The sequence below is a fragment of the Canis lupus genome, chromosome 21, assembly GCF_048164855.1.
Source record: "Canis lupus baileyi chromosome 21, mCanLup2.hap1, whole genome shotgun sequence".
In the NCBI taxonomy this organism is placed as follows: domain Eukaryota; kingdom Metazoa; phylum Chordata; class Mammalia; order Carnivora; family Canidae; genus Canis; species Canis lupus.
In genome coordinates, this window is record NC_132858.1 from 50,065,779 (window position 1) to 50,092,453 (window position 26,675).

The following is a 26,675-nucleotide window of genomic DNA, read 5'->3' on the forward strand; positions in this document are numbered from 1 at the left end:
ACCGCTGCGCCACCGGGGCTGCCCTATATGGTCTTTTTTTAAAAAAGATTTTATTTATTTATTCATGAGAGACACACAGAGAGAGACAGAGAGAGACGACATAGGCAGAGGGTGAAGCAGGTCCCATGCAGGAAGCCTGATGTGGGACTCGATCCTGGGACTTCAGGATCACACCCTGAGCCAAAGGCAGATGCCCAACTGCTGAGCCACCCAGGCATCCTGAACTTATATGATCTTAATCAGGAGAGTTTGCTTAAGCAAAAAAGGAAACATGGTAACTTTTCAATTATTTTGGGGAGACAGAAAGGTGGAAAATAGCTTTAAGGAACTGACAGGACAGAGCAGATATAAACAGGAACGATCAAATCAAGGCAAGCAGCCAAAGATCACTTGGCACAGCTTATCCAGCAACCCTTTGTGTAGATCTGGGCTTTGAAAAGTGGTCAAGGAGATTTCTAGAGGATGATGGAAAAAGCAAGGTTATGCTCAATCTTAAATTTAGGTTATGCTTAGCACAACTTTTAATGGATTATTGAGGTGGATTTTATTTGCTAAATTGTTTCAAAGGTTTGACAGATAAAACCTTCCCAAACTTTAAACTTTGATTCAGAATAATAATGCAGACATTTCGCTAAGATTGCAAAATTTAGCAAAGAGATAACTCCAGGAGGGGATTTAGCAGGACTTAAAACTCACATTTATAATACATATTTGATACTCCTAACCACCTTTCTTCCTTTAACCTCTCTAACATATATATATGTATATATATATGTATATATATGGAATATTATATGGAATATTCCATACACATATATGGAATATTACTCAGCCATAAAAAAATGAAATCTTACTATTTGCAACAACATAGATGAAGCTTAGAATATAATGCTGAGCAAAATAAGTCATAGAAAGACAAATACCATATGATCTTACTCATAAGTGAAATTTAGGAAACAAAACAAATGAGCAAAGGAAAAAAAAGAAAACAAACCATGAAACGGGCTCTCAACTATAGAGAACAAATTGATTACCAGAGGAGAGGTGGGTAGGAGGATGGGTGAAATAGGTGATGGGGTTTTTGTCATCTTTTTTTTTTTTTTTTTTTTTTTTTTTAATTAGAACAGCTATACCCATCATCAGGGTCAAGCTACAGCCAGAATCCAAGCACTTCTCTCCACCTCCACTCCCATTATAAGTCATCCCATCTCTTGCCTGGACTATTGTGTCAGTTTCCTCACTGTTCTTCCAGTCTTTGCCTTTCCCTTAGCCTTTCTCCACCCTGGAGTGGTCTGTTTTCTACACGGAAAGGGGGTTATCCTTTTAAAGCACAGGCCAGATCATGTTACTTTCCAACTCAAAATCCTCAAACATCACATTTCTCTCGGAACTAAACCCCAAATTCTTACAATTGACCACCAATCTGAGCCCCATTTTGTCTTTGAATTCGAGTCCCACCTACCACCTTTAGAGGAGCGTAGGGCCTCACCCCACTGATCCTGTCAGAAAGTTCCCCAGGCCCCAGCTGTTCCAGCCTTAGTTCCTTTGATTAATAGTCATATTCAGTTCTCTTCCTCTCTGTAGGTCTCTGCTCCTGGCAATTTGCTGTAGAGGCCTGGCCTGACACTCCTATTTTCAGTGATATCTGCCATACCTCTTAAATGTTTCACATAGTTAATTTTTCTTCCTGGCACTTATAATCTGACATACATTGATTGATTGATTGATTCATTCATTCTTTTCTAATTATCCATTATCCCTCGCCTCCACACTTCAATCTAGAGGACAGCTACTAGGTCTATTTTGTTTACTGCTATTATCCCCAATGCCCACAAGAGGGCCTGGCTGAAAGAAGGTGTGGATGAACAATTGATGGAATAAATGAAATACATGCCCATCATTCTTGCACACTCCATGTGAGGAGAGTTGAACTCTGCAAGGGGACTACAGCTCAAGCCCAGTGGCTCCTGCATTTGCTTCCTTTGACACACAAAAGCCCAGGTCCTGGGGTCTTCCCTCATCAGGAGCAGGTAAGCAGGCCTGTGGCAGGTCTAGTCCTGTCCCAAGCAACAGATCAGAGAATTTCTCCCAACCCCAAATCACATCCTACCTGAGAGTTGTTGTAGTAGAGTTTTCTTCATCTTGATACTTCTTCAGAGCCTTTGTGGGCTCTTATATGATTTGTATTCAGGGAAATAGCCTGGCCGGCCAGCCCTCACCCCATTACCCACTCATGCCAAGCGGCCACCCACCATCTGGGACCACGAAGAGGGCAAATAGGAGAGATATTAGATTGGGAAGAAAGCATCACAAAGTTTGTATTTTGTATTTTGAAAGCACAGGCTTTGTAAAAATCTTTGCATTTTGAAATAAATTGATATGAGTTACAGGAAGTGAAACTCAGCAAAACAATCTTCTCAGTGGAGTTAGAGATCCAGGAGGGAGGTATTAGCATAATGTTCAAAACGGAACGAAAATGTAATTCACATACAGAGCAATACATGCCATTACATGGTATACACACATCAGGCGTCTATTAATGAGGGACTGCTTGGATACCCAGCTGCTGAGCACAATGAAGGCAACTGGTGTGGATATAGCCAATGAAGCAGGGGGACGTGGGGGACGACTCTTGGGATGAGATTGATAGATTAGAACACTGACTAAGGTTCTGACCCCATCAGAGGTCGTTGGTATTTTTATAGGATGAGATCATTTACATTGTCATTGGAGAAAACAATTTTTTGCATCTTCGTTATATAACCAGGCTTGCGGCTTCATTTTCTGCAAGCTGACTTCTGCACTTAAAAGAGCAGTAAAATGCCCTAATTGTAAACAGTAGGTCATAGTGAGGAGAGTCCAAAGACTCTTGGTGGGCCTGTCTGATGGGTGCCCTTACCGTGACGATAAAGCCCACAGTCATCTTTCCTGCTCGTCTTGCAAGTTTTGGTTCTAACAGGGACAGTCCAGTGCTGCATATGTTAAAGTCATCAGATGAGTACACGTGACGAAGACCAGAAAGCGTCAGGGACTAGTCTTAGGTGCTGTGTGTTTCCATGACTCCCTCCTCTACGTCCAGTCACGGGGAGGCTCCCGTCCTTTCTGCTCCTCGGTCACCCTTGAGCCTGGGTCCCGCCGCTCAGCGCCCTGCAAGCGACGATCCCTTTAAACGTCATGAATTAAGTTTTCTTGCCCACCTCCGTACCTGGCCCTCCAGCTCGGGGTCTGTCCATCTCACAGGTTCACACGAATGCTTATTGAATGACTGCCCCGAGGACTTGGGATCTGACTCACGCGGTGAAAACAATACGGTGGGTGGTGGGTGGGAGGTAGTGGAGGTGGGGAGGGGCTGCAGCAGAGCCCGAGGACATCCCAGACCCGGCCACCGTGGGGCCACCTGTGGCGGGGTGTAGGCCGGGCCGGGAGGAGGACGCAGAGCTCGAAGCACCGGCATCTACACCGGGGGCGCGGTGCAAGGAGCCCTTTAGTCACGGCCTGTCGCCCTCGCCCCAGGCCGTCCCCGGGGCGCCCGCGGTTGGTGGGAATCGGCGGGAGAGCGACGCACGGAGGCCGGGGATGCTGCGGGTCCACCGACAGCGCCCCCCAAACGGGCTCCCCCACGCGAAGACTTCGCCTCCTTCAGCGATCTTGCCGGGTCTATTCAAAGGTGACAGGGCGGGCTCCGCCGGGGCCCGAGCCACCCGCCAGCTCGTCCCCCGCTCGCCGGGCCTCGGGGCCCCCGGCTCGGCTCGGGAGGGCGGCGCGGGCTGGGAGCCGGTGCCCGCGGGCGCGCGCCCAGGAGGGCGGGGCGGGGCCGGGGGCGGGGCGCGGGGGCGGGGCGAGGGCGGAGCCGGGAGCGCGCGGGGGTGGAGCCCGGAGCGCGGGGGGCGGGGCCGGGGGCGGGGGCGGGGCGCGGCCGGGGCTGCGCGGCGAGGGCTGCACGGCGCCACCAGGCTCGGCGCCCACCCGCCCGCCCGCCGCCCCGCGCCCCGCAGCCCCGCCGTCCGCGGCCTGAGCCCCGCCGCTGCTCCGCTGTGGCGCGCACCGCTCGGGCCCGCGCTGCTGACCTGCGCCCGCGCCCCGACAGCAGCGCACCCCGGAGAGGACCCGGAGCCATGGGCCGCCTGCCCCGGAGGGTGGCGGCGCTGCTGCTCGGGCTGCTCGTGGAGGTAGGGGCCGAGGCCGGGCCGCGCCGCCCCGGGCGCCTCGCAGCTGCGCCGCCGAGCGCGAACAATGCCGGGCTGCGCGGGTGCGGGGCGCGGACGCCCCGAGGACCACCTGTGCGGACCCGAGAGGCGGGCGGCGGCGGGCGGCGGCGGGCGGCCTCGCGGACCTGCGTGTGCGGGCGCCCGACGGCCCCTCCGGCCTGCCCCGGCTCCCGGGCCTCCCCGCCCGCGCCCCTGCCCGTCTCCCCCACGGCCCTTCCCCGCGCTGCGGGGCTGCTCGCGGCGGCCGGGGAGACCCAGGTGTGGCCTTTGAGCCTCGCACCCCGAGCGCCGCCGAGGAGCGCGGGGTGGTGCCCGCGGGGTGGTGCCCGGGGGCCGGGGGCCGGGGGCCGGGGGCGGTGCAGGCGCGGGCGGGGCTGGAGGCTGGAGGCTGCGGGGTGGGGCGGCTCGGCGGCCGGCGGTGCAGGTGCGACCCCGCGGGCGCCGCGCCCCGGGCCCTGGGCCGCCGCCGCCCCGGGACGTGGGGTCAGGTGGAGCGCGGGCTTCAGGTCCCGGCGAGAAATCCCTCGGAGACTTGGGTGCTGGGCGCGGTTCGCTGGAGCCTGGGGGGGGACTCGCCGCGGGGGAGGGTGGGAGCGCCCCTCGTGCCCTCGCCCCCGCCCACCCCGCGCGCCCCGGGCCTGGAAGGTCGCGCCCCCGAGGTGGGGGGGGCTCCCCGTCTTTGCTCAAGCAGGTTCTTTGCAATGTGAGCTAATAGGATCCTCTGGGGTGTGGAGTCTGGATTAGGGTTCACGCAACTCCCTGCTCAGCTGCATTGTTTTGGAGGAAATTTGCCTTAAATCAATGACATCGGAGTTAAATGGGTGGTGAACGCTGACGCCCCTTTCTGTCTTTTCCATTCCAGAGGGTTGGAGAACTCTTTAATATTGGGTGTCTGTGCTGGAAGTGACTTGGCTTTCTTAGCTGATTAAAAAATAATTATCAGGGAATGTTGGGAGGGAGCTTGTTCTTGGCACTAGGAAGGGAGGTTGATGGAAAAGCTTCTTGCGCCAGGCTGACTTTTTATTTTTGTTTATTTTGTTCTTAATATCCCTCTGGCTTGATATATGTTTTTTTGCGGGGTGCCTCTTCGCTTGCATTCTTTGCATTTGGTCAGAATTTTAAGACCTTAGAGATCACATCCCGGCCGTGACGCACCAGACAGAGCTATGGAGAAGTGAGTCTGAGACAACTGTTTACCTAAAACCCAATGCATCTGTACTTATGAATGCAAGGCCCCCTCCCAATCCCCTTTTAAAATCAGCTCTTGATAAAATTTTATATCCCACTGCCTGGCTTCCTCTAGGTCTTCAGTGTATGTGGTGCTGTGCCCTGTTATGTAGTCAAGACTGCTTCAGGGACCCAGTTCTTTCCAACGAAGCTGTTTTGTTGCATAGGAATTTATCATCTTAATAGGGTGTTCAGATCATGTCTGGAAAGTTGACACGATCTCAAAGGCAGAACTGTGACAGCAGGGAAACTGAAATGACTGGGCTGGTGCTTTCACAAGTCAAATAGCTAGATAACTGGTAATTTTTGTCTTTAATGGGATCGTGTGGTGTAGCTCACTTTTACAAGATTGTCCTAAGCACCTATTTTGTTTCTGGTGGAGAGGTGTCTGAGGAATTAAGGAGATTTTTTTTTTTTTTTGTATTTCATCACATGGGATTTTATCCGTGAAATAGATGCTGAGATGTTTTCATCTAAAATTGGCTGTTGTCAGAGCATCTTTGATGCTATTGAAGTCCTGAATCACATACATAAGTGGGCAATCACAGTGGCCAAGTATGTGAGGAGGCAAAGGGTTCTCTTTACGTTAAGCACATAAAACTATTGATGGGGCCCTTCGGTGGCCTCTGACGGCCACCTGCAACCCGGGATAGTTGCCTCTGTTTCTTTGTTCTGCTTGCCCCGGTTCAATTGTAGTTGTAGTGTGGTTGATTATATACTAGCTGGCAGCGGTTATTCTGTTCCAGCCCCGCAGCACTCTCTTCCCAGGCAGCACCCAGGACCGGGCAGAGAGGTTTTATTTATTCCGGCAAGAGGCCTCTGAGTAGAGGGGGAAACTAGAAACTGTTCTGAGAAGGGCTTTCCTCCCATCTCACCATCTCTTTATAGAAATTCACTTACCTAGGAGACACAAAGACTGCATATTTGTTTTTTACTTATCAGACATTTATAGAGTGCTTACCCTGTGTCAAGCACTGTTCTAAGCACTTTACAAATATTAACTGATTACAAATAGTAGCTCAGCCATTACTTTTATTCTCATTTTTATTTCAAATGGAAGATGTTATAAAGAACTTGTCCACAGTCTCACTGCTGTTAAATGTGAAGGACTTGGGACATAAACCCAGGTAGTCGGGCTCCACCTCACCATGCTGCACTGCTGGCTTTCCCACTGCTGGGTTTAGACATGGGAAGAATTTGCACATAGTATGTCCTGAAACCAGAGGTGGGCTTGGAGAGATATGTGTTCCATGAAACAGGTAAACTAGCAAAATATGTTCTAGGAACTCCCTCCACTTCCTTAGGGGAACCATATACTGTACTGTTCAACTGTGACACTTAGGAAAATGAAATGGGGGGCTCCTAATACCTGCCTGCATGGCAGGCACCCATCAACAGGACTGTCCTAGGAAACTTGGTTGTGTGCTCACCCTGAAACCTAGCCTGTGGATAGCACCATCCCTTTGCCATGGAGGTTTCTTGGGAGCTCATTACTGAAGTGACCTTTCCTTTCTGTTCACTCCGTTTCCTATGAATTGCATGAGAAGCTGATGAGGGCCCTTATCTCATCTTCCCCCACTCCCCTGTCACTCTGTGCCAGCTGCTTAGGTCCCAGGCACCCAGGTCATGAATGTGGTCCTAGAATCAGGTAATAAAATTCTAAAGTTCCATGCTTCTCTTCTGCTCATTGGCTCCTGTGAGGCCCTGAGAACAGGGCCTCAGGATGCCTGAATGTGCTAAGCTGTCTCCTAGTAGCCCTGGTAAAGGAATTCCCTGTGGCCTTCCCTGAGCTGCAGCAGCACCTTAGAAACCAAAAGAAAAAAAAAAGTTTCAGATCTGATCGTGCTTTAGTTGAACCTGGGGAGTAATTAGGCCCTAAGAGTATGTGCCTCCCAGGGGCTTTTTATCAGAGTGCCTCATTTTCTAGATAATGTCATTGCAGTCTCTTTCTAGAGGTCAGGTTGTTGATGCTTCTTTTTTTTTTTTTTTTAAGATTTTATTCATTTATTCATGAGAGAGAGAGAGAGACAGGCAGAGACACAGGCAGAGGGAGAAGCAGGCTCCACGCAGGGAGCCCAATGCAGGACTTGATCCTGGGACCCCAGGATCACACTCTGGGCTGAAGGCAGGCGCCAAACCGCTGAGCCACCCAGGGATCCCCCTGTTGATGCTTTTATAATATATTTAGTAGTTTTTGTTCTAAGGACTCTGAAATGAGCCTAGAAATATGTAGTGTACTATTTAATATAAGGTTTCCCAGTGCAAGTGCTGGGAGCTCTTTTGCATCTATTCACAGCGGGGACTGAACTCTACTGGGTTACTTTATTGAAGGGACTGGCATGGGTATCATTTTTATTCTCCCCTGGAACCTCAAACTGGAAACCTTTAAGTGAGGTTGTTCCATGTATTTCAAAGTTGTTCCTACAAAAGAACAGGCTAGAAAAAGGAGAGGTCTTCTCCTAGAAAGAAAAAGTTGGAAAGTGAATGAATATGGTCTTTTGAAACTAAGGAAAATAAGGGGCTTACTGTTTTCCTAAAGTCCTATGTATTTTGATGCCTGAGAATCTTGATATTAGAACCAAGTCATGTTTAAAAGTTTGTTTTTGTTGTTGTGTTTGTTTCTTGCCAAATATCTCCTGTGCCCTGGAATGCCAACAATTGTGGCAGCCCTTGGGTGCCAGTTCTCCGAAATAAACTTTTTCAACCCTCTCACTCTATAGAGCTTTTAGAATCTGAGTGACATGCAATTTGAATGAAAAAGAAGACTATAGGGAGTGTGTTATCCTTAGAGGCTCCATGGGAGGCTGGGTGCTGATGGATAAGAGTTGGCAGTGATAAATGAATCCAGTGGCAAGCACTTGCTCTGAAGTAGGGAAACCTGGCTCCAGGTATGTGAGGAGGGCCAGACTTGGGACTCTAATTAGCCCTTGCTCTCTTCTGTGTTGTGCACAGCTATAAAGGCCAACTGTGGGGAAGCGACTCTAGAAGAAACATGGGTTAGGCTAGTGGTCACTTGATTATCTAGCCATAGGATGACAAGTGATTTTCCTAGAACTCATGTTTATCATCTCGCATGTCACCCTCAATGAGCCCTATCTTGAACACCCTATGTAACATTCTAGCCCAGTTCCCCTCCCAGCCTCCTTGCTCAAACCAATTTCCTCTCTGTATCCATTACCTCTAAAATATGATGGAATTTACATTATATGGAATATTACATTAAAGGTTTGCTCCATTTTGTTCACTGAAATATCCCCAGCTCCTAGAACAGTACTTACCACAGAATAGGACTCAGTAAATATTTGAATGAGTAAAACAGATCTTTGGATAATGATCATGGGGGAAGGAGCTGAGTAGGTCCCTGGTAGGAGAGGGGAAGGTCATTGGTTAGCCATGGACTCTGAAGAATGCAACACCTGTACTAGGACTTAACTCTAATCTGTTTAACACCTGTAGTAATGGAAACTTACTGTCTCTCAAAACAGTGCATCAACTTTTTGGAGAACTTCAGTTGTTAAAGTTTTCTGTTATTTGAGGAGAAGTGTCTGCACTGTTTTTACATAGTTTTAGTTCTGCATTCTTGGGCTTTTCAGAAGAAATAGAATCACAGTGTCAACCCTTCAGTATCTGAACACAGCTATGGTAGTCCCCACTGTGTTCCCCTCGAGGTTCGTTCCCTCTGTCATTTCTCCAAAGATGTGGTTTTGAAACATCTCACCATCCTCACAGCTGCCTTTTGAGAAAACTCTGTCAAACTCAAGAAATTCTTACTGTTTGAAAATGATTGGTCCTGGAAACAGTCAGAGTGAATCTACTTAAAACAAGGACCAAAATTTTGTAGTTAATAATGGCGAAAAAATAAAGCCCAGACTATAAAAATAAATTAGTTTGATCTAAGTATTTTTATAATTATGAATCAATTTTGGGGGTGAGGGAGAGATTAATTTTTTTTAAAGATTTTATTTATTCATGAGAGACCCAGAGAGAGAGAGAGGCAGAGACACTGGCAGAGGGAGAAGCAGGCTCCCTGCAGGGAGCCTGATGTGGGACTCAATCCCGGGTCTCCAGGATCACGCCCCAGGCTACAGGCGGTTCGCCGTGCCAGTGGGCTGCCCGAGATTAATTTTTCTGACAAAAATCTATGATGAATAATAGGATAGTCTTCACTTGGCATTGGAAGTGAGAGGCATGATCCTAATGAAATTTTAAAAAGTTTTTTCCTCCATCATTATTTGCTCTAGTAATCCACCCTCTACCCCCATCTCTAGCTTCTCTTGGTCTTTTTTTATTCATGTCATTCTCCTTTGGGCATCTGTGGGTCATTATTAAGGTCTTAACTGCCAGATTCTTTTGTCCCTTCTATAACTTTCATGAGATACTGCGTTTTTTTTGGTGAGATCTGCAAGGTCATTTTGCTGTCCATTTACGTCGTATTTGTGTTGTACTCTTCTGTGATCTGTCATCAAAGATGCTGCTTGAGTTAAGTGGGCTGGGTTGTTGGTGCACTACAGTGGTGAGTATATTTTGTCATGCAGCCTTTGGCTTGCTTCCTATCTCTTCCCCATTGTGACTTATTTGAACAGTTAGGACACTCTGTTCTATAGGTACGGCTGACTGGCTCTGTCAAAACCCTAGTGTGGACCTTGTCATATGCAGATAAGATAAGCCCAGAGATTCACACTGAGTATTCTGTGACACTTCAATCTTTTTAATATGTTCTTCTGGTAAGCCACAAGTCCTCACAACAGTTGTGGAGATGTTTATTATAATTTATTATAATTTTAAAAACTGAAATTGAGGACTATATACTTATTCTAATTATATTTCACATTACATTCTTCATCTCATCTTGTTAAACTTGTCAATTTTTTAAAAAGATTTTATTTATTTATTCATGAGAGACAGAGAGAGAAAGGCAGAGACACAGGCAGAGGGAGAAGCAGGCTCCATGCGGGGAGCCCCATGTCGGACTCGATCCTGGGACTCCAGGATCACGCCCTGAGCCAAAGGCAGATGCTAAACCGCTGAGCCACCCAGGAGTCCCTAAACTTGTCAGTGTTTGGATGGTGTCTCAGTCCATTTGGGCTGCTATAACAAAATACTACCTGCTGGTACAAACAACAGAAATTTATTTCTCATGGCTCCAGAGGCTGGGAAGTCCAAGATCAAGGCTGGAGCCCCTAGTAAGGGCCCTCTTCCTGATTCATAGCCAAGCACCTTCTGACTGTGTCCTCACTTGGTGGAAGGCGCAAGAGGTCTCTGTGGGATCTCTTTTATAGGAGCACTAATCCCATTCATGAAGGCCTTGTGACCTAATCACCTCTCAGAGGCTCCACCTCCTAATACCATCACATCAGTCATTAGGGTTTCCACATATGAATTTTGAGGGGATGTGAACATTCAGACCATAGTAAATGATGGCATGACCATGGTGTTATAGAATCTCAACTCTTTTGTATATTGGCTGGAAGGCTTTGAGTAAATTACTTAAGCTTTCATTAACTTGATTGGTTCACCTATAGAAAGAGAAATGCTTTAGTGTTGAGAGAGGCCATAGGAAAATTTCCTGCTTGTAACTTAGCTCTTTGTGTAAGCTGGATCAACAGATTCTGAGCATTGTCTCTAGGCAACCCCCAGACATCTTTATTTTTTTTTTTTAACAGATGCACAGTGCTTCTGATAAGAGGAAGAGATGACAGTCTTTAGTCAGCCCAGCCAGACAGAACAGTTTGCTGCAGGTCCCTGAAGACACATGATCTCTGCTTGTTTCCCTCCCCTCTTACTTTGCTATTTGAGCTCCTACCATAGTTGAAGATGCTCAGATGATGTCTAGGAAGACTATGCTGATTGTCCCCTCAGGTATGAGTTAAGTGCCAGATCTGGGCAAGCCACTTTCAGGACCTCAGGTATTTCAGGACCCAAATTGCCTGTTTGTGGTCTGTGAACCTTTTAGATCTTAAGCTCCTAGGGGAACTTAGTTCAGAAAAGTTTAGTAGATGCAGGGGGTGGGGAATGGGATCAGGAGCTTGGATATAGAGGTTGCCTTGAGGAAAGAGAATGTGGCTTGAGTTAGGAAATGAGATGAGCAGTAGGGAAGGTGCAGATATATTTTAGGTTTAGTGGGAAGAGGTTGGGACAACTGTGATATGTTATTTTTGTTGTTGTTAAAGTAATCCGTGAAGGTGAGTTGGAAAGAATCTGAATTTAAGTAATGGCAAAAGTCTGAGAGAGCTGAGGATGGGCCACTTAGATGCCATATACCTATGCATTGAAGAGCATTGATAATTAAGATTTAGAATGAACATTTTGAATAGTCCTATGGATACAGCCAAGTGTCCTGGCTTGCCTCTGAATGACAAGGGAGCAGAGGAATGAGAAAGTAGCTGCTAGAGTTGGGATTGGTGCTAGGACCATGGCAGTATGTCAGTAGTAAGAGAGTTCTAGGGGGTTATTGTTAAAATGGCTGATTTAGGGTTAGTCTGGCAGGTGTAAAATTAGAAGGGGGTTCATGGATTGGAAAATGAAGAAAACTGGTCACATTGAATTGAGATGATGGTGTAGGGCAAATCCCCATAAATGTGAGCCTTTGGGAGAAGAAGTGAATGATAATACTGTGCTAAGAAAAAAGAACTTGCTATGAGGTATTAGTTTTTATTACAGCTGTAACAAATTGCTTAAACTTAATGGCTTAAAACAACACAAACGTATTAAAGTTCTGGAGGCCAGAAGTCAAATTGGACTCACTAAAATTAGGGTGTCAGCTGCGCTGCATTCCTACTGGAGGTTCTGGTGGAGAATTTGTTTCCTTGCCTTTTCAGTTTCTAAAGTCTACCTTCATTCCTTGACTGCTGGTCCCTTCTTCCATTTTCAAAGAATAGTACCTTCAAATTTCTCTCAGTTCTGCTTCCCTCTGTCACTTATCAAGCCTCTAGTGAATACATGGTGCTTTCCCAAATTAGCCAGGATAATCTCCCCATCTCAGGATGCTTAACCTAATCACACCTGCAAAGTCTTTTTGCCATGTAAAGTGACAGATAGGTTCAGGCATTTGTTTGTGGATATTTTTGAGGGGAGGAAGAGGCATTATTTTGCCTAAAACATAATTGAAAAAAATACTGTTTAAAATAGATATTGTAGCTAAATCACTATTAATGAAAGTTTTTATAGTCCATTACCCCATTACATGATTATTCTGTGGGAAACTAACTTGGTGCAGTCCAAAGCCTTGCTGAGATGGGCAGTGGAGTGAGTGAATGAGTGAATTTGTGCTGCAGTTCACTGCATTTTATGCTGCGCTGAAGTGAGGATCTATGAATATGTCTGTTTCCTGCTTTGTGTTATTGATGGAAAGAGTAAAAATATGTGGTGGTTACCCCTGCAGAAGCTGAGGTTCACTTACAACTTTTATGAATTGCACAAGAAGACAACAAATCACAGATAGGGAAAAGGTTTCTCCTAGTGGAATTGAGACCACAGGTTACTTGAAACTTTTTCTGTTTCCTTGCAGGAAAGGAACTTGTCTTCAAAATTATGACATCTGGGCACACTGGTCACCTGAGCTGGGTGTTAGGGGCCATCACTGTGGTGGCTGGTCAGGCTGCCATATGACCATATCTGTGGGCAATGGCTGCCCTTGAAGACTTCCTTCTGAATAGGAGTTAAACTACACCTATGAGACTAACAGGGTTGGCAGGAACTCTGAGAAGATGACAGCGTGGGAGGATCCTAAGTTCAACCCATACAACAGATACACCTGGATGATAGCCGCATTGATGTAACTAACCCAGAAAATGAACCAAAGATTGGAAGAACAGACTCCATGATTAATCATAGACAGGTCACGTTGAAAAATGGTAGAAAGGGCAGGGTCCTGGTCAATCAGGAGTCAAACTAACCAGTCAGGAGCCAAACTAACTAGTGAGCCAAGTTAACTAACTTAGACTAAATGGGAGGAGGAATACCACCAGCACAGAGAAGGGAGAGGAACACACCCAATACCAGATACCCTCGACACAGGGGACCTGCACTGGGAAGATGAACCCCCGTAACATTTGGCTTTAAAAACCAGAGGGGCTTAACTTTGTGAGTTTTTACAGTCAGTGGGACTTAACACTGGGAGCTTTAAAAATCAATGGGATCTACTCTAGGAGAGCCAGAGGGGAATGGGAAACAATCCCTCCAAGATACAAGACAGAGCAGCAGTTTGAAAAGTACCTGGGGTATACAGGAAGGAGATTATTTACTAATAACAGAACTTGCACTGGAGGGGCAGGTATCTTTAGGAGACTTTTTCAAGAATAAAAGATGGCAGAGACCATTTCTCACACCTGCCCCCTGCCCGGGCTAAACACCCAGACACCTGCAAGAGCCAGCTTGAACATTCTCCATATAGCTTATTAATACCGTGTGTCCTGCCCTGTGTTCTCCTTTGGGTTTGACCCATCCAACCCACCCTAACTGACAGGGATCCCACCGAAGGAGCCTGATCAGCTCTCATCCTTCAAGCAGTCCCAAAAGCGTCTGCATAGACCTTGCTAATACAACATGCCCTGCTCCCATGTTCTTCTATGGACTTGCCCCATCCAACTAAGCTCACCTGGCAGGAGTCCGTCCAGGGTAGCTCCGGGTCTATCCTGCAAGTGGACAAGCATATATCTTGCTAACTAACACCATGTGCTCTGCTTCACGTTCTCTTGCAGACCTCCCTCTGCAACCAGCCCCATGAGGCAGAAATCCATCCAGAGCAGCTCCAGAAGCTTCTCATTCTTCAAGCAGGCCCAACAGTGGCCAACACCACTCCAAAGTAACTCCTGTTAGGGGGAAAGAGGAAGATAACCACGCACACCAGTTCCACTGCAGCCCCAGCAGCGGACTGGGTGCAGACATTTGATCTGACTGCCAGCCCCACCCCCCAACAAAAACTTCACAGGAGGCAGCACAAAGAGGCCTGTAGTCACTGCAACCCCAAGACACTGTTGGGGAGCAAACATCTGGTCTGACTGCAGGCCCTGCCTACCAATGAAAGCCTTTCAGGGAATGACTCAGAGAGCACCTTGCAGTTAAGTGTGACTACAGTCCTGGCAGATGGACTAATAGCAGGCATGTGGTCTGATGGAACCACAAGCCCAGTATGGCCCCACACTGTCTCTCTAACAGTGCAGTGGCCAAACCCTGGCCACAACAGGCAAAGAGAGCCATTGTAACTCAGTGAACCAAAGGCAAACCTGACTCAACCACATGTAGGGTGCATGCAGCACACATAGGAGACACTCCTGAAGTGCCAGGCTCTAGTGAAGAAGGAGCATTGCACTACAAGGCACTACAGGACCTCTTCATAAGGCCAGTACTTTTCAGATCAAGAGACATAAATTACTTTCCTGATATGTAGAAACAAACACAGAGAGTTAGACAAAATAAGGAGAGAGGAATATATCCCAAATGAAAGAACAGGACAAAATCACAGCAAAAGGGCTAAATGAAATGGAGATAAAGCAATATTCTTCATAGAGATTTTATCTCTGCTTGGTTCTTTTTTACGTTTTCTAACACTATTTATAAGGAACTAATCAGAGATAAAGAACTTAGTAACTGAAATTAAAAATACACTGGAGGGAATAAATCCTAGACTACAAGAAGCAGAAGAATAGAGTAATGGAAAGCAATCTAGCTGAACAGCAAAAAGAAAAGAATAAAAAATGAAGCTAGGTTAAGGGAACTCAGCATCATCATCAAACTTAGTAACATTGGCATTATAGGGACCCCAGAAAGAGAAGAGAGAAAAGGGAGCAGAAACTTTATATGAAGAAATAATAGCTGAAAACTTCCCTCATCTAGAATAGGAGACAGACATCCAGATTCAGGAGGCACAGAGAGCCCCTAACAAAATCAACTCAAGGAAGTCCATACCAAGACACAGTAATTAAAATGGCAAAAAGTAGTGATAAAGAATTTTAAAAACATAAAGAAAAAAGACCTACAAGGGAAACCTTATAAAGCTATCAGCTGGTTTTTTAGCAGAAACTTTGCAAGCCTAAAAGGAGTGGCCTGCTATATTTAAAGTGCTAAAAGGAAAAAAGAAAACAAACCCCCAGTAACCCTAAATATTCTGTCTAGCAAGACTGTCATTCAGAATAGGAGAGATAGTTTCCCAAACAAAAATTAAAAGAGTTTATTACCACTAAACCAGCTCTGTAAGAAATTTTAAAAGGAATCCTTTGAGTGTAAAGGAAAGGCCATGATCTTTTTTTTTTTTTTTTTTTTTGGCCATGATCTTGAGAAAGAAGTTTACAAAAGGAAAAAATTTCACGGGTGCATAAAAATATAATAAAAAGTAGATTAATTACATATAAAACCATTATGGAGGTTAAGCACAAAAGCATTAAAATCAATTATATCTATAAAAATCAGTTAAGGATTCATAAAGTTCACATACTTTTGTGTGTGAAATATCATATACATAAAATGTGAGTGGGGGCAAAGATTTAGTGGTTTTAGAATGGGATCAAACTTAATTGACCACCACCAATCTAATAAAAACTGGTGTATATATATATATATATAATGTTAAATATCAACCTAACAATAACCACAAATCAAAAACCTGTAATAGATATACAGAAAATAAAGAGAAAGGAACCCAAATATATCACTAAAGAAAGTCATCAAACCCAAGGGAAGAGCGCAAGAGAAGGGATAAAAAACTACAAAGCAGCCATAAAACAAATAATAAAATGGCAGTTAAGTACATACCTATCAATAATTATTTTGTATATAGACTATATACAAATACATATAAGTTAATATATTTTATAACATGTTTTATATATATACTTATATATATTTTTTATATATATAATTATGTAAATAGACTAAATGCTCCAATCAAAAGACATAGGCTACCAAATGGATAGAAAAGCAAAACATTTGTATACTGCCTACAAGAGATTCATTTCAGACCTAAAGACATCTGCAGATTCAAAGTGAAAGGATATGAAAACATTTATCATGCAAATGGAAGTGAAGGTAGCAATGCAATACTTACACTGGACAAAACAGACTTAAAAACTGTAATAGACAAAGAAGGACACTATAATCATAAAGGGAGTAGTCTACAAGAAAATATAATAATTGTAAATATTTATGCACCAACATGGGGGTACCCAAATACATAAAGCGGCTATTAACAGCATATAGGAAGTAATTGATACAGTAATAAAATATTAGTAATACAATAATAGTAGGGGGGCTTTAATACTCCACTTATATAGATATATCATCTAAACAAAAAAGTGGCTTTGAATAACACATTGGACCAGATGGATACACACACACACACACACACACACACATACACACAGCATATAGATGGATATATATATATATATATACACACAGAACATTCCATCCTAAAACAGCAGAATACACATTCTTTTCAGATGCCCATGGAATTTTCTCTGGAATAGATCACATGTTAGGCCACAAAGGAAATCTCCACAAATTCAAAAAGGTTGAAGCCATACCATGTATCTTTTGCAACCACAAGGCTATGAAACTAAAAATCAACCACAAGAAAATGTGTGGAAAAAACAAATACATGGAGGTTAAATAGCATGCCATTTAAGAATGAATATGTCAGCCAAGAAATAAAAGAGGTAATCAAAAACTAGATGGAAACAAAATGAAAACACAATGATCTAAAACCTTGAGGAGGCAGCAAAAGCTATTTTAAGAAGATTATAGCAATACAGGCCTACCTCAAGGAGCAAAAAAAAAAAAAAAAAAAAAAAAAAAAGTGTCAAATAAACCTAGCCTCACCCCTGAAAGAGCTGGAAAAAACAAAGCCCAAAGTTAGTAGAAGGAAGGAAATAATAAAAGATAAGAGATAAATGAAATAATGCAAAACAAAACAATAGAGCAGATCAATAAAACCAGGAACTCTTCACTGTAAAGATTAAATTGATAAATCATTATCCCAAGGAGGTGAGGGACTCAGAATAAAGGGAACCTTTACTATCCACCTAATGTCTAACACCTAACATCCACCTCACCTGGCTAAGTGGTGGATATGGTTTGAACATAGATATAATTAATAGAGTTAGGTCATCAGAAGGAAACTTGGGGTAGTGCAACCCTCTGCAATGAAATTAGCTCCTCTCTGACCTTGAACACTGAGCTTTCCTTTGCTTTCCCCTTTGGTTTTCAATGAGTGTGTTACTGCTGAAAAAGTCTCAGAGCATTAAAATAGCCATTTCTTTGTCATTAAACTTTACTAGTGTTGTCAGGGTTTGGTGTAGTCCCTTTTAGCCTTTTACTATGTTTTAAGCCAGTCTGAAGTCCTTATTCTGTGGGGTCCTTGGTTGCAAGAAAGCTGAGGTGGAAGTGGGTGGGTGTGTGAATGTAGGAGGTGGGAGGACCGCACGGCATGTGGCACAATCTTGGTGTCTCTGTGCATGGAGATCATGGGTCTTGGGAGGCTGACCAGGGATGGTTGTCTATCAACATTAGCAAAGTATTTTTGGGGTAGCAGAGTCTACGGGCTAATTGAAATTATTTATCTTCCATGCAGGTGTAGAACATTCACATTATTTGCATGAGTTTACATTTATTTCTCTGGGGGAATTTTAAAGTAAACATAAAAACATAAAAAAATGGAAACATTTTCTTAGGTGCTTCTACTTACTTATGAGACAGTGTATTGATCCGAATGCGTTTGGCCCTGAGTTATAGGAAACTCAATTGAAGTGATACAAACTTTGAGGAAATTTATCTCTGAATATCTCAATGCTGGGGTTTCCCAGGGTTGAATTATTCAGTGGTTCAAAAGCCATCCTTAGGTTCTTTCCACTTTTCCATTCTGCCATTTTTTGAGGGTTGGTCCTGTCCTTGTTGCGTGGTGGGTTTCAGCTCTTCCTCACGATATGCAAATAAATCAATCCTCCAGAGCGTCTTAGGTTGTGTATGTATTTTGCTGTCTTATGACCTAGCAGTATTTCTTACATGATCCCTATCTCTTCCCCACTTCCCAATATTTCTCAGTGGGAAATTTGTCTTTGGTTGGGGGTGATGTTATAGGGATCCTTAAGATCAGCATTTTCACATTGAAAATCAATGCAATGATTCAGATATAAATAGATGTAGAAACCCCTTTGCTAGTATGTTGAACTGTTTAAAGTACTTTTTGGAAACATCTTGTTTTTGAGTATTTTTTTAGACTTTCCATTATTTCATTTTTCCAACCTCTCTGATTTATGGAAGATGCCGGTGATACCCAAAAAACAAATAATCTAGTTAAGAAATGGGCAAAAGATAGGAATAGACATTTTTCCAAAGAAGACATACAGATGGCTAACAGACACATGAAAAGATGCATATCACTCATCATCAGGGAAATGCAGATCAAAACGACAGTGAAGGGGCTGCCCTGGTGGCTCAGCGGTTTAACGCCACCTTCAGCCCAGGGCATGATCCTAGAGACCCGGGATCGAGTCCCACGTCGGGCTCCCTGCATGGAGCCTGCTTCTCTCTCTGCCTCTCTCTCTCTCTCTCTCTCCTCTCTGTGTATTCTCATGAGTAAATAAATAAAATCTTTAAAAAAAAAAAAAAAAAACAACAAAAAAAAAACGACAGTGAAATATCACCTCACACCTGTCAGAATGGCTAAAATTAACACAGGAAAGAACAGATGTTGGCAAGGATGTGGGGAAAGAGGAGCCCTCTTACATTGTTGGTGGGAATGCAAACTGGTTCAGCCACTCTGGAAAACAGTATGGAGGGTCCTCAAAAAATTTGTGGTTTTTTTTTTAGAGACTTTATTTATTTATTCATGAGAGGCACAGAGGCAGAGTAATAGGCAGAGGGAGAAGCAGGCTCCCCACAGGGGACTGTGGGACTTGATCCCAGGACCCGAGAATCATGACCTGAGCCAAAGGCAGATGGTCAACCACTGAGCCACTCAGGTGGTCCTCCTCAAAAAAGTTAAAATTATAACTACTCTATGATCCAGTAGTTGTACTACTAGGCATTTATCTAAAGGATACAAAAATCTGATTTGAAGGGGTACATGCACTCCAATATTTGTAGCAGCATTATCAACAATAGCTAAACTATGGAAAGAGCCCAAATGTCCGTCAACTGATGAATGGATAAGGGAGAAATGGAATATATATACAATGGAATATTACTCAGCCATCAAAAAGAATGAAATCTTGCCATTTCCAATGACACGGTTGGAGCTAGAGTGTATTATGCTAAGCAAAACAGGTCAGTCAGAGAAAGACAAATACCACGTGATTTCACTCATGTGGAATTTTAGAAACGAAATAGATGAACATGGGAAAAAGAGGGAGGCAAATAAAAAAACAGACTCTTTACTGAAGGGAACAAACCAAGGGTTGCTAGAGGGCAGGTGGGTGTGGGCCACCAACAATGTACATTTCCCTTTTCTTCACACCCTCACTGACAGTTGTCATCTCTTGTGTTTTTGACAATAGCCATCCTAACTGATGTGAGGTGACATCTCATTGTGGTTTTGATTTGCCTGTCTTTTTTAGTGATGTTGAGCATTTTTTCATGTACCTATTAGCCATTAGTATGTCTTCTTTGAAAAATGTTGATTCAGGTGCTTTGCCTATTTTTAAATTGGGTTATTTTTTTCTTTGCTATTGAATTATATGAGCTCCTTGTATATTTTACATATTAACCCCTTATTAGATAATATTTTCTGCCATTCTATAGGTTTCCTTTTCATTTTATTATTTCCTGGGCTGTGCAGACAATTTTTTAGATGTAGTCCCATTTGTTTATTTTTGCTTTTGTTGCCTGTGCTTTTAGGGTCATATTAAAAAAAAAAATCAAAACCAAGACCAATATCAAGGAACTTTTCCCCTATTTTCTAGGAGTTTTACAATTTCAGATCTCACCTTTAAGTCTAACCTTGAAATGATTTTTATCTGCTTGAATTTGTTGAGACTTGTTTTGTGAAATCACATGAATCTGTTTTGCAGAGTGTTCCTTGTGCACTTAGGAAGAATGTTCTGCTGTTGGTGGGAAGTCTGTATATGCCTGTTAGGTCCATGTGTTTTATAATGTTGTTCAGTTCTGTTGTTTCTTCAGTGATACTGTCTCTGTGATCTATCTATTAGGGAGAGTAGAATCTTCTCGTATTATTGTATTGCTGTCTATTTTTTCCTTCAGATCCGTCAGTGTTAGCTTTATCTATTTACATGCTTTGATGTTGGGTGCATGTTTATTTATAACTGTTATAGCTTCATGTTAAATTGACCCTTTTATCTTTATATGATCAACCTTCTTTGTTTCTTTGGACAGTTTGTAATTTAAAATATATTTTGTCTGATGTAAGTATAGCCACCTCTGCTCTATTGGTTACCATTTGCATGGAATATCTTTTTATTTTTTTTATTTATTTTTTTTTTAATTTTTTTTTTTATGATAGTCACAGAGAGAGAGAGAGAGAGAGAGAGAGGCAGAGACATAGGCAGAGGGAGCAGCAGGCTCCATGTACCGGGAGCCCGACGTGGGATTCGATCCTGGGTCTCCAGGATCGCGCCCTGGGCCTTTAGCAGGTGCTAAACCGCTGCGCCACCCAGGGATCCCGGAATATCTTTTTATTCTACATTCCTTTATGTTGAGCATATGTGTGCCTTCAAAGCTTGAGTCTCTTGTATGCAGCATATAGTTCTTTCTTTTTTTCTTTCTTTCTTTCTTTCTTTCTTTCTTTCTTTCTTTCTTTCTTTCTTTCTTTCTTTCTTTCTTCTTTCTTTCTCTCTTCTCTCTCTCTCTCCTTCCTTCCTTCCTTCCTTCCTTCCTTCCTTCCTTCCTTCCTTCCTTCCTTCTTTCTCTTTCTTTCTTTCTTTCTTTCTTTCTTTCTTTCTTTCTTTCTTTCTTCTTTCTTTCTTCTTTCTTTTTCAAAATCTACTCAGCCACTATGTTTTTTTGATTGGAGAATTTAATCTCCAATCAAAAAAGTTGTTATTGATAGGTAAGAACTTAATCTCCAATAACAAAAGTTGTTATTGATAGGTAAGAACTTTCTCTTGCCATTTTGTTCATTGTTTTCTGATTTTTTTGTAGTTTCTTTGTTCTTTTCCTCCTTTCTTGCAGTCTTTTGTGATTTGATGATTTTTGGGGTATGCTCTGAATCTGAATAATTTCTCTTAATCTTTTATGTATCTAGTGTAGGACTTTGCACTGTGGTTGTCAGGAGACTCACATGAAACACTTTATAGTCTATTTTAAGCCAGAAGCTTACCTGCAATTGCTACAAAAACTGTACATTTATACCCCTCCTTTTGTGCTATTGATGTCACACTTCTTTTTATGTTGTTTATCCATTAACACACTTTGTAACTATAGTTATTTTTAGTATTTTTGTGTTTAACTTTTTACACTAGTTAAAACTTATTTACTTAATTAGCATTATGGTATTGAAGTATTCTGAGTTTGACTATATATTTACCTTTACCAGTGAGTTTTATATTTTGTGTGTTTTGTGTTACTAATTAGTATTCTTTCATTTTAACTTGAGTTTCATTTTGCAATTCTTGCAAGACAGGTTAAGTGGTGGTAATCTCCTTTAGCTTTTGTTTGTCTGAGAAAGTCTTTATCTCACCTTCATTTCTGAAGGACAGCTTTTGCTGGGAATGTTCGTCTTTATTGGCAGGCTTTTTCCTTACCACTTTGAATATATCACCCCACTCTTTCATAGCTTGCACAGTTTCTGCTGAGAAATTTGCTTATAGCCTTAAGGGGGTTCCTTTGTATGTGACAAGTCTTTTTTTCTCTTGCTGCCTTAAAAATTGTCTCTTTGCTTTTGATAATTATAGTATGTCTTCATATAATCTTTGGGTTGATCCTATTTGGGAACTTTTGAGCTTGAGGGACCTGGGAAAATCTGGGAAATTTTCAGCCATTATTCCTTTAAACAAACTCTCTTCTTTCATTTTTACTATTTTCCTTCTCCAGGTCCCATAATGTATATATTGATTCACTTGATGGCATCCTATACATCTATAGGTTTTCTTCACTCTTTTTCACTCCTTTTCTCCCTCTCTCTCTCTCTTTTTTTAAATCCAAGGTCTTTATTTATTTTTTAAAAATTTTTTAAAAGATTTTATTTATTTATTCATGATAGACATAGAGGGAGAAAGAGGCAGAGACACAGGCAGAGGGAGAAGCAGGCTCCATGCAGGAGCCTGATGTGGGACTTGATCCTGGGACTCCAGGATAACGCCCTGGGCCAAAGTCAGGTGCTAAACCGCTGAGCCACCCAGGGATCCCCCTCCTTTTTTCTCTCTGACTGAATCATTTTGAATGACCTAATTTCACAGATTCTTTCTTTTACTTGTCTACTTGATGGAGTAGTGTTGAGGTCTCTATTTCTCTTTTCATTCATTTTGTTCTTCAGTTTGAGAATTTGTTTGACTTTTTTTTCTTTCTGTTGAAATTTTCATTTTGTTCATGCATTTTCCCCCCTGATTTTGTTGAGCTATTTGTATTTTCTTCTATGTCACTGAGCTTAAGACAATTATTTTGAATTCTTTGTTGGGGAGTTTACATATTTCTATTTCTTTTGTGTTGGTTCCCGAGGCTTTATTAGTTTCCTATACTGGTGTCATGTTTGTCTGATTCTGCATAATCCATGTAATCTTGCACTGATGTCTGTGCATTTTAAGCAGTAAGGACTTCTTCCTATCTTTACAGGCTGGTTTTAACAGGTAAAGGCCTTCTCCTGCTATGTCACCAGACTGATGGGACTGCCTTCAGGATTGCAGTTGAGCAGAGTAACCTGGCTGCTACTGGGTCTGTGGTTGGGTCCAACATTGGCAGACCTATTACTAGGTACACGGGTGGGTATGGATCCTGCCTGTACCCTGGGTGGATAGGATTGATTCTGGGACCATGGTTGAGGAGGTCTAGAGCCTGTTCAAAGGGCCATTTTCAGATCTGCAGTTGGGGAGCCTCTCAGCAGGGAGGATGTCGATGGGTGTGGCTACAGCTATATCCCTGAGTATATGTCTACCAAGTCTGTGGGTGAGCAGCACCTCCTTTTGGACGAGGGTTGACGAGGGTTGGAATAGGGTCACAGGGTTATTCAGGATCTACAGTTGGGACTGAGGTTGGCAGACCGGTCACTGAGGACTCATACAGGCATGTCTCCTTTAGTTCCCTGAGTACACAATATTGCCCTCAGACTGCATAGATCAGCCCTGGAACTGAATCAGAGGGCTAACACAGGATCCATAGCTAGGAGTGAGTTCAATAGACCTGCTATCAGGGGAAAAGATGGATGTTTCTGTGGCCGTGGGCCAGCAGGAGTGACTCTAGACCTCCTTATAGTGGGGTCAGTGTCAGGTCACAGGACCACTTCAGGTGTAGTCAGGTCTAAGGTTGGCAGGTGTGGTAAGAGGGTCATGAGTAGATGTGGCTCTTCTGGGGTCCTTTGGTGGTTGGGGCTGGCTTTGGACCATGGTCAAGCTGGGCTGGAGCCAAGACCATAGGACAGTGCTGCTTTCAGTTTGTAGCTGGGGTCACTGTTGGTGAGTACTGCCTTCTCCAAGTGATGCTGCCTGGTCTTAGGCTTCAGTGGGGTTTTTTGACTTCCTACTTCCTACAAAAGGATCCCCAAATTCTTTTGTCCATGGATGGCTGCCAAGTGGTTCTTGTGTTGGGGAATGTGAGCTGGGCACCTCCTGTTCTTTTTTTTTTTGCGGGGGGCGCCTCCTGTTCTACCATCTTGCTGATGTCCTGTAAGCATTGTTTTAAGCCCTTGACATTTCATCTCTGCAACCTACAAGTTCAGTGCTTCATTAATTCCATTTTTCAGATGAGCCAAACAAAGCACAAGAAGTTAAGAAGGTTGACCAAGATTTTCTAGCTAAAGCCAGTATTTTAACCCCATTAGACTACAGTCTTTGTTCTTATATACTGTGTAGCACCTCTGCCCCAAGTTTATACATCTATATCGTGATAGAATTATCTTCTATGCAGATTCATTGTGGCGTGGCCTGGAAAAGGTTCCTGCTGGATGGCTTAGGTTTTGGACCTTTTGGTTGTTAGAGACTGAAATTCATTCTTTTTTTAAAATTTTTTTAAAGATTTATTTATTTATTTATTTTATGATAGACATAGAGAGAGAGAGAGAGGCAGAGACACAGGCGGAGGGAGAAGCAGGCTCCATGCCGGGAGCCGGATGCGGGACTCGATCCCAGGACTCCAGGATCGCGCCCTGGGCTGAAGGCAGGTGCCAAACCGCTGAGCCACCCAGGGATCCCCTGAAATTCATTCTTGTTTCCTATGTGATATGTCTTTATTGTAAATAGGAAATGGAATTGTAGAAGATGGTAATTTTGGTTCATGGTATCCAGAAACAGGTAAATAAACTTAAGAACTGAAAGGTGGCTCAAAAAGCAGCATGCCTCATTGTGTTGTCTTTGTGGCCTTTGAGTTCTGTGCAAATTATCATCTTCCACTGGGTTGCAGTCCAGGGCCCAGCCTGTTCACCTGATGCTCTGTGCCACTGTCCGGCAGCTGATGACTCCAGACAGCCCACAGGGGTGCCTGGTAAGTGCAGTGGCATTCTGCTTCTAAGTGTGGATGTGTGGTCCCTGCATTGGTAAACTGAGAGGCTCCTGGCGCACAAATCCAGTATCTCATTGCCATGTGCAAATTACAAGGAAGGGAAAATCTACTAGGAAACATTTTAGAATGCACATAAAAAAGAAAAAGTCACTTTTGGTTCATCGACTACTTTGAGTATTTTAAAATTTATATTTATTTGCTCTATTTTATTTTCGTTAGCAGACCTCATTGAAAGAATTCTAGTGTGAATATTCTTTATTTCCTTAGGATTATGGTTCTTGAAAGGCCTTTGTAAGAAATTATGTGAATGAAGTTTGGTTTTCTTTTTAAAACTTATCATAAAGAATTATATTCATAGCCAAGGGCATGCTATTCAGATAAAAATAATTGACCACTGCTACTATAATTAATAATGAGGTGAAGGGCAGGGAAACTAGGAGAAGCCAATACATAAAGAGCTTTTGGTACTTTGAAGCTTAGAAAAAGGGCCATCTAGAATGATATACTGAAACAAACTGGACCATCACCCGTTAGAGCTGGATCTTTTCTGGAACCAAAAATGTGCTGGGTATTGTAGCTTACCTGTGTTTGCCACCCTAACCCCATGAGTATTGTCACTCCACTTTGTAGATGCTTAAACCAAAGTTGAGAAGTTGAGTGATTTATCAGAGATCATGCGTACAGCAAAAGGAGGTAGTAGGAGTTGCTTTTTCCAGTTTTTATGTGTGAGGAAACTGAGGCACTAAAGATTAGTGATTGTTACAAGTCAGCATTGTAACATCTGTGCAGTGTTAGCCTTCAAGGGCTGGTGCTCGGGTTGGGAGTAGGGATGGGTGGGATGTGGAGGCATTGCAGCAGCGGGGTGTGTCAACACAGCCCCCTGACTTCCCTCACTCCTGCCTCCCCTTTCCAGCTCCCATATTTTACTGCTTTCCTTCTTTTTCTTTTCTAGTACTTCTCCAAATCTGCAGACAGCTGGATGGTTTTTTTAAGACTTTTGAAAGACATATTTCTCTGTGAAACTTAAGTTTCAGATGGATTTGTCTTCCGGCTTAGAAGTGTGTTTTAATGCCATGGTTTAACTGGCAAGCAGCATGTCTTTAGGAAGATAGCCATGCACCTGCTCTTCTCTTCTCCAGCACACAGCAGAGCATCCCTTCCCCAGTGGCTCTTCCTTCTCCGTTGCCTTCCCAGACCATTCCTTTGTACTTAGATGTTGGTGTCTCCTAGATTTGGTTGAGAACTTTCTACTCTCCTCGTTCTCTGAAAGATCCTTGGGAATCTCATCCACGGCTAAATCTTCAGTGGTTGTATTTATGCTAATGTCTCCAAAATCTAGATCTGTAACCCACGAATCTCCTGCTGAACCTCTATTGATCTAGTTGTCTAATAGAAATCTCTGCCAGGGTAGCTGAGGTCTCTTAGATCCTGTATCTGAAAGCTCATCCTTTCCCCAAATGTCCCTTGTTTCTGTTTCAGTGGCCATACCACTCATCCAGGGCGCTATTCCAGTAACCTGGGGCCGTCCCAGCCCCATCCTTGTTGCATCTTCTCCAGTCTCCAAGTCCTATCGATTCTTCCAATTTCTAGAATGCTCCTCTCCCAGGCCTCTGTCTGTACACGCATCAGTCCAGCCTCTTCTGC

At 43.4% G+C, this 26,675-nt stretch overlaps 1 protein-coding gene and 1 long non-coding RNA gene across 3 annotated transcripts in view; both read left to right on the top strand.

The window, feature by feature from the left end:
* The first annotated feature begins 3,020 nt into the window (after nucleotides 1-3,020).
* VOPP1 (VOPP1 WW domain binding protein) overlaps nucleotides 3,021-26,675 on the top strand; it is a 99,512-nt gene continuing 75,857 nt past the window's right edge. The window contains exon 1 of one of the 2 annotated variants that reach the window (XM_072791685.1): nucleotides 3,021-3,311. In XM_072791685.1, coding sequence (XP_072647786.1) covers nucleotides 3,057-3,311 — 255 coding nt within the window. In that variant the 5' untranslated portion in view covers nucleotides 3,021-3,056. Of the gene's footprint in view, nucleotides 3,312-3,998; nucleotides 4,170-26,675 lie in introns of those variants that run through there. The other variant, XM_072791686.1, reaches the window with a different exon arrangement.
* LOC140613180 (uncharacterized) lies at nucleotides 11,128-14,905 on the top strand. The gene is made up of 2 exons (XR_012014347.1): nucleotides 11,128-11,294; nucleotides 12,943-14,905. It is a non-coding gene; the product is annotated as an uncharacterized lncRNA (long non-coding RNA).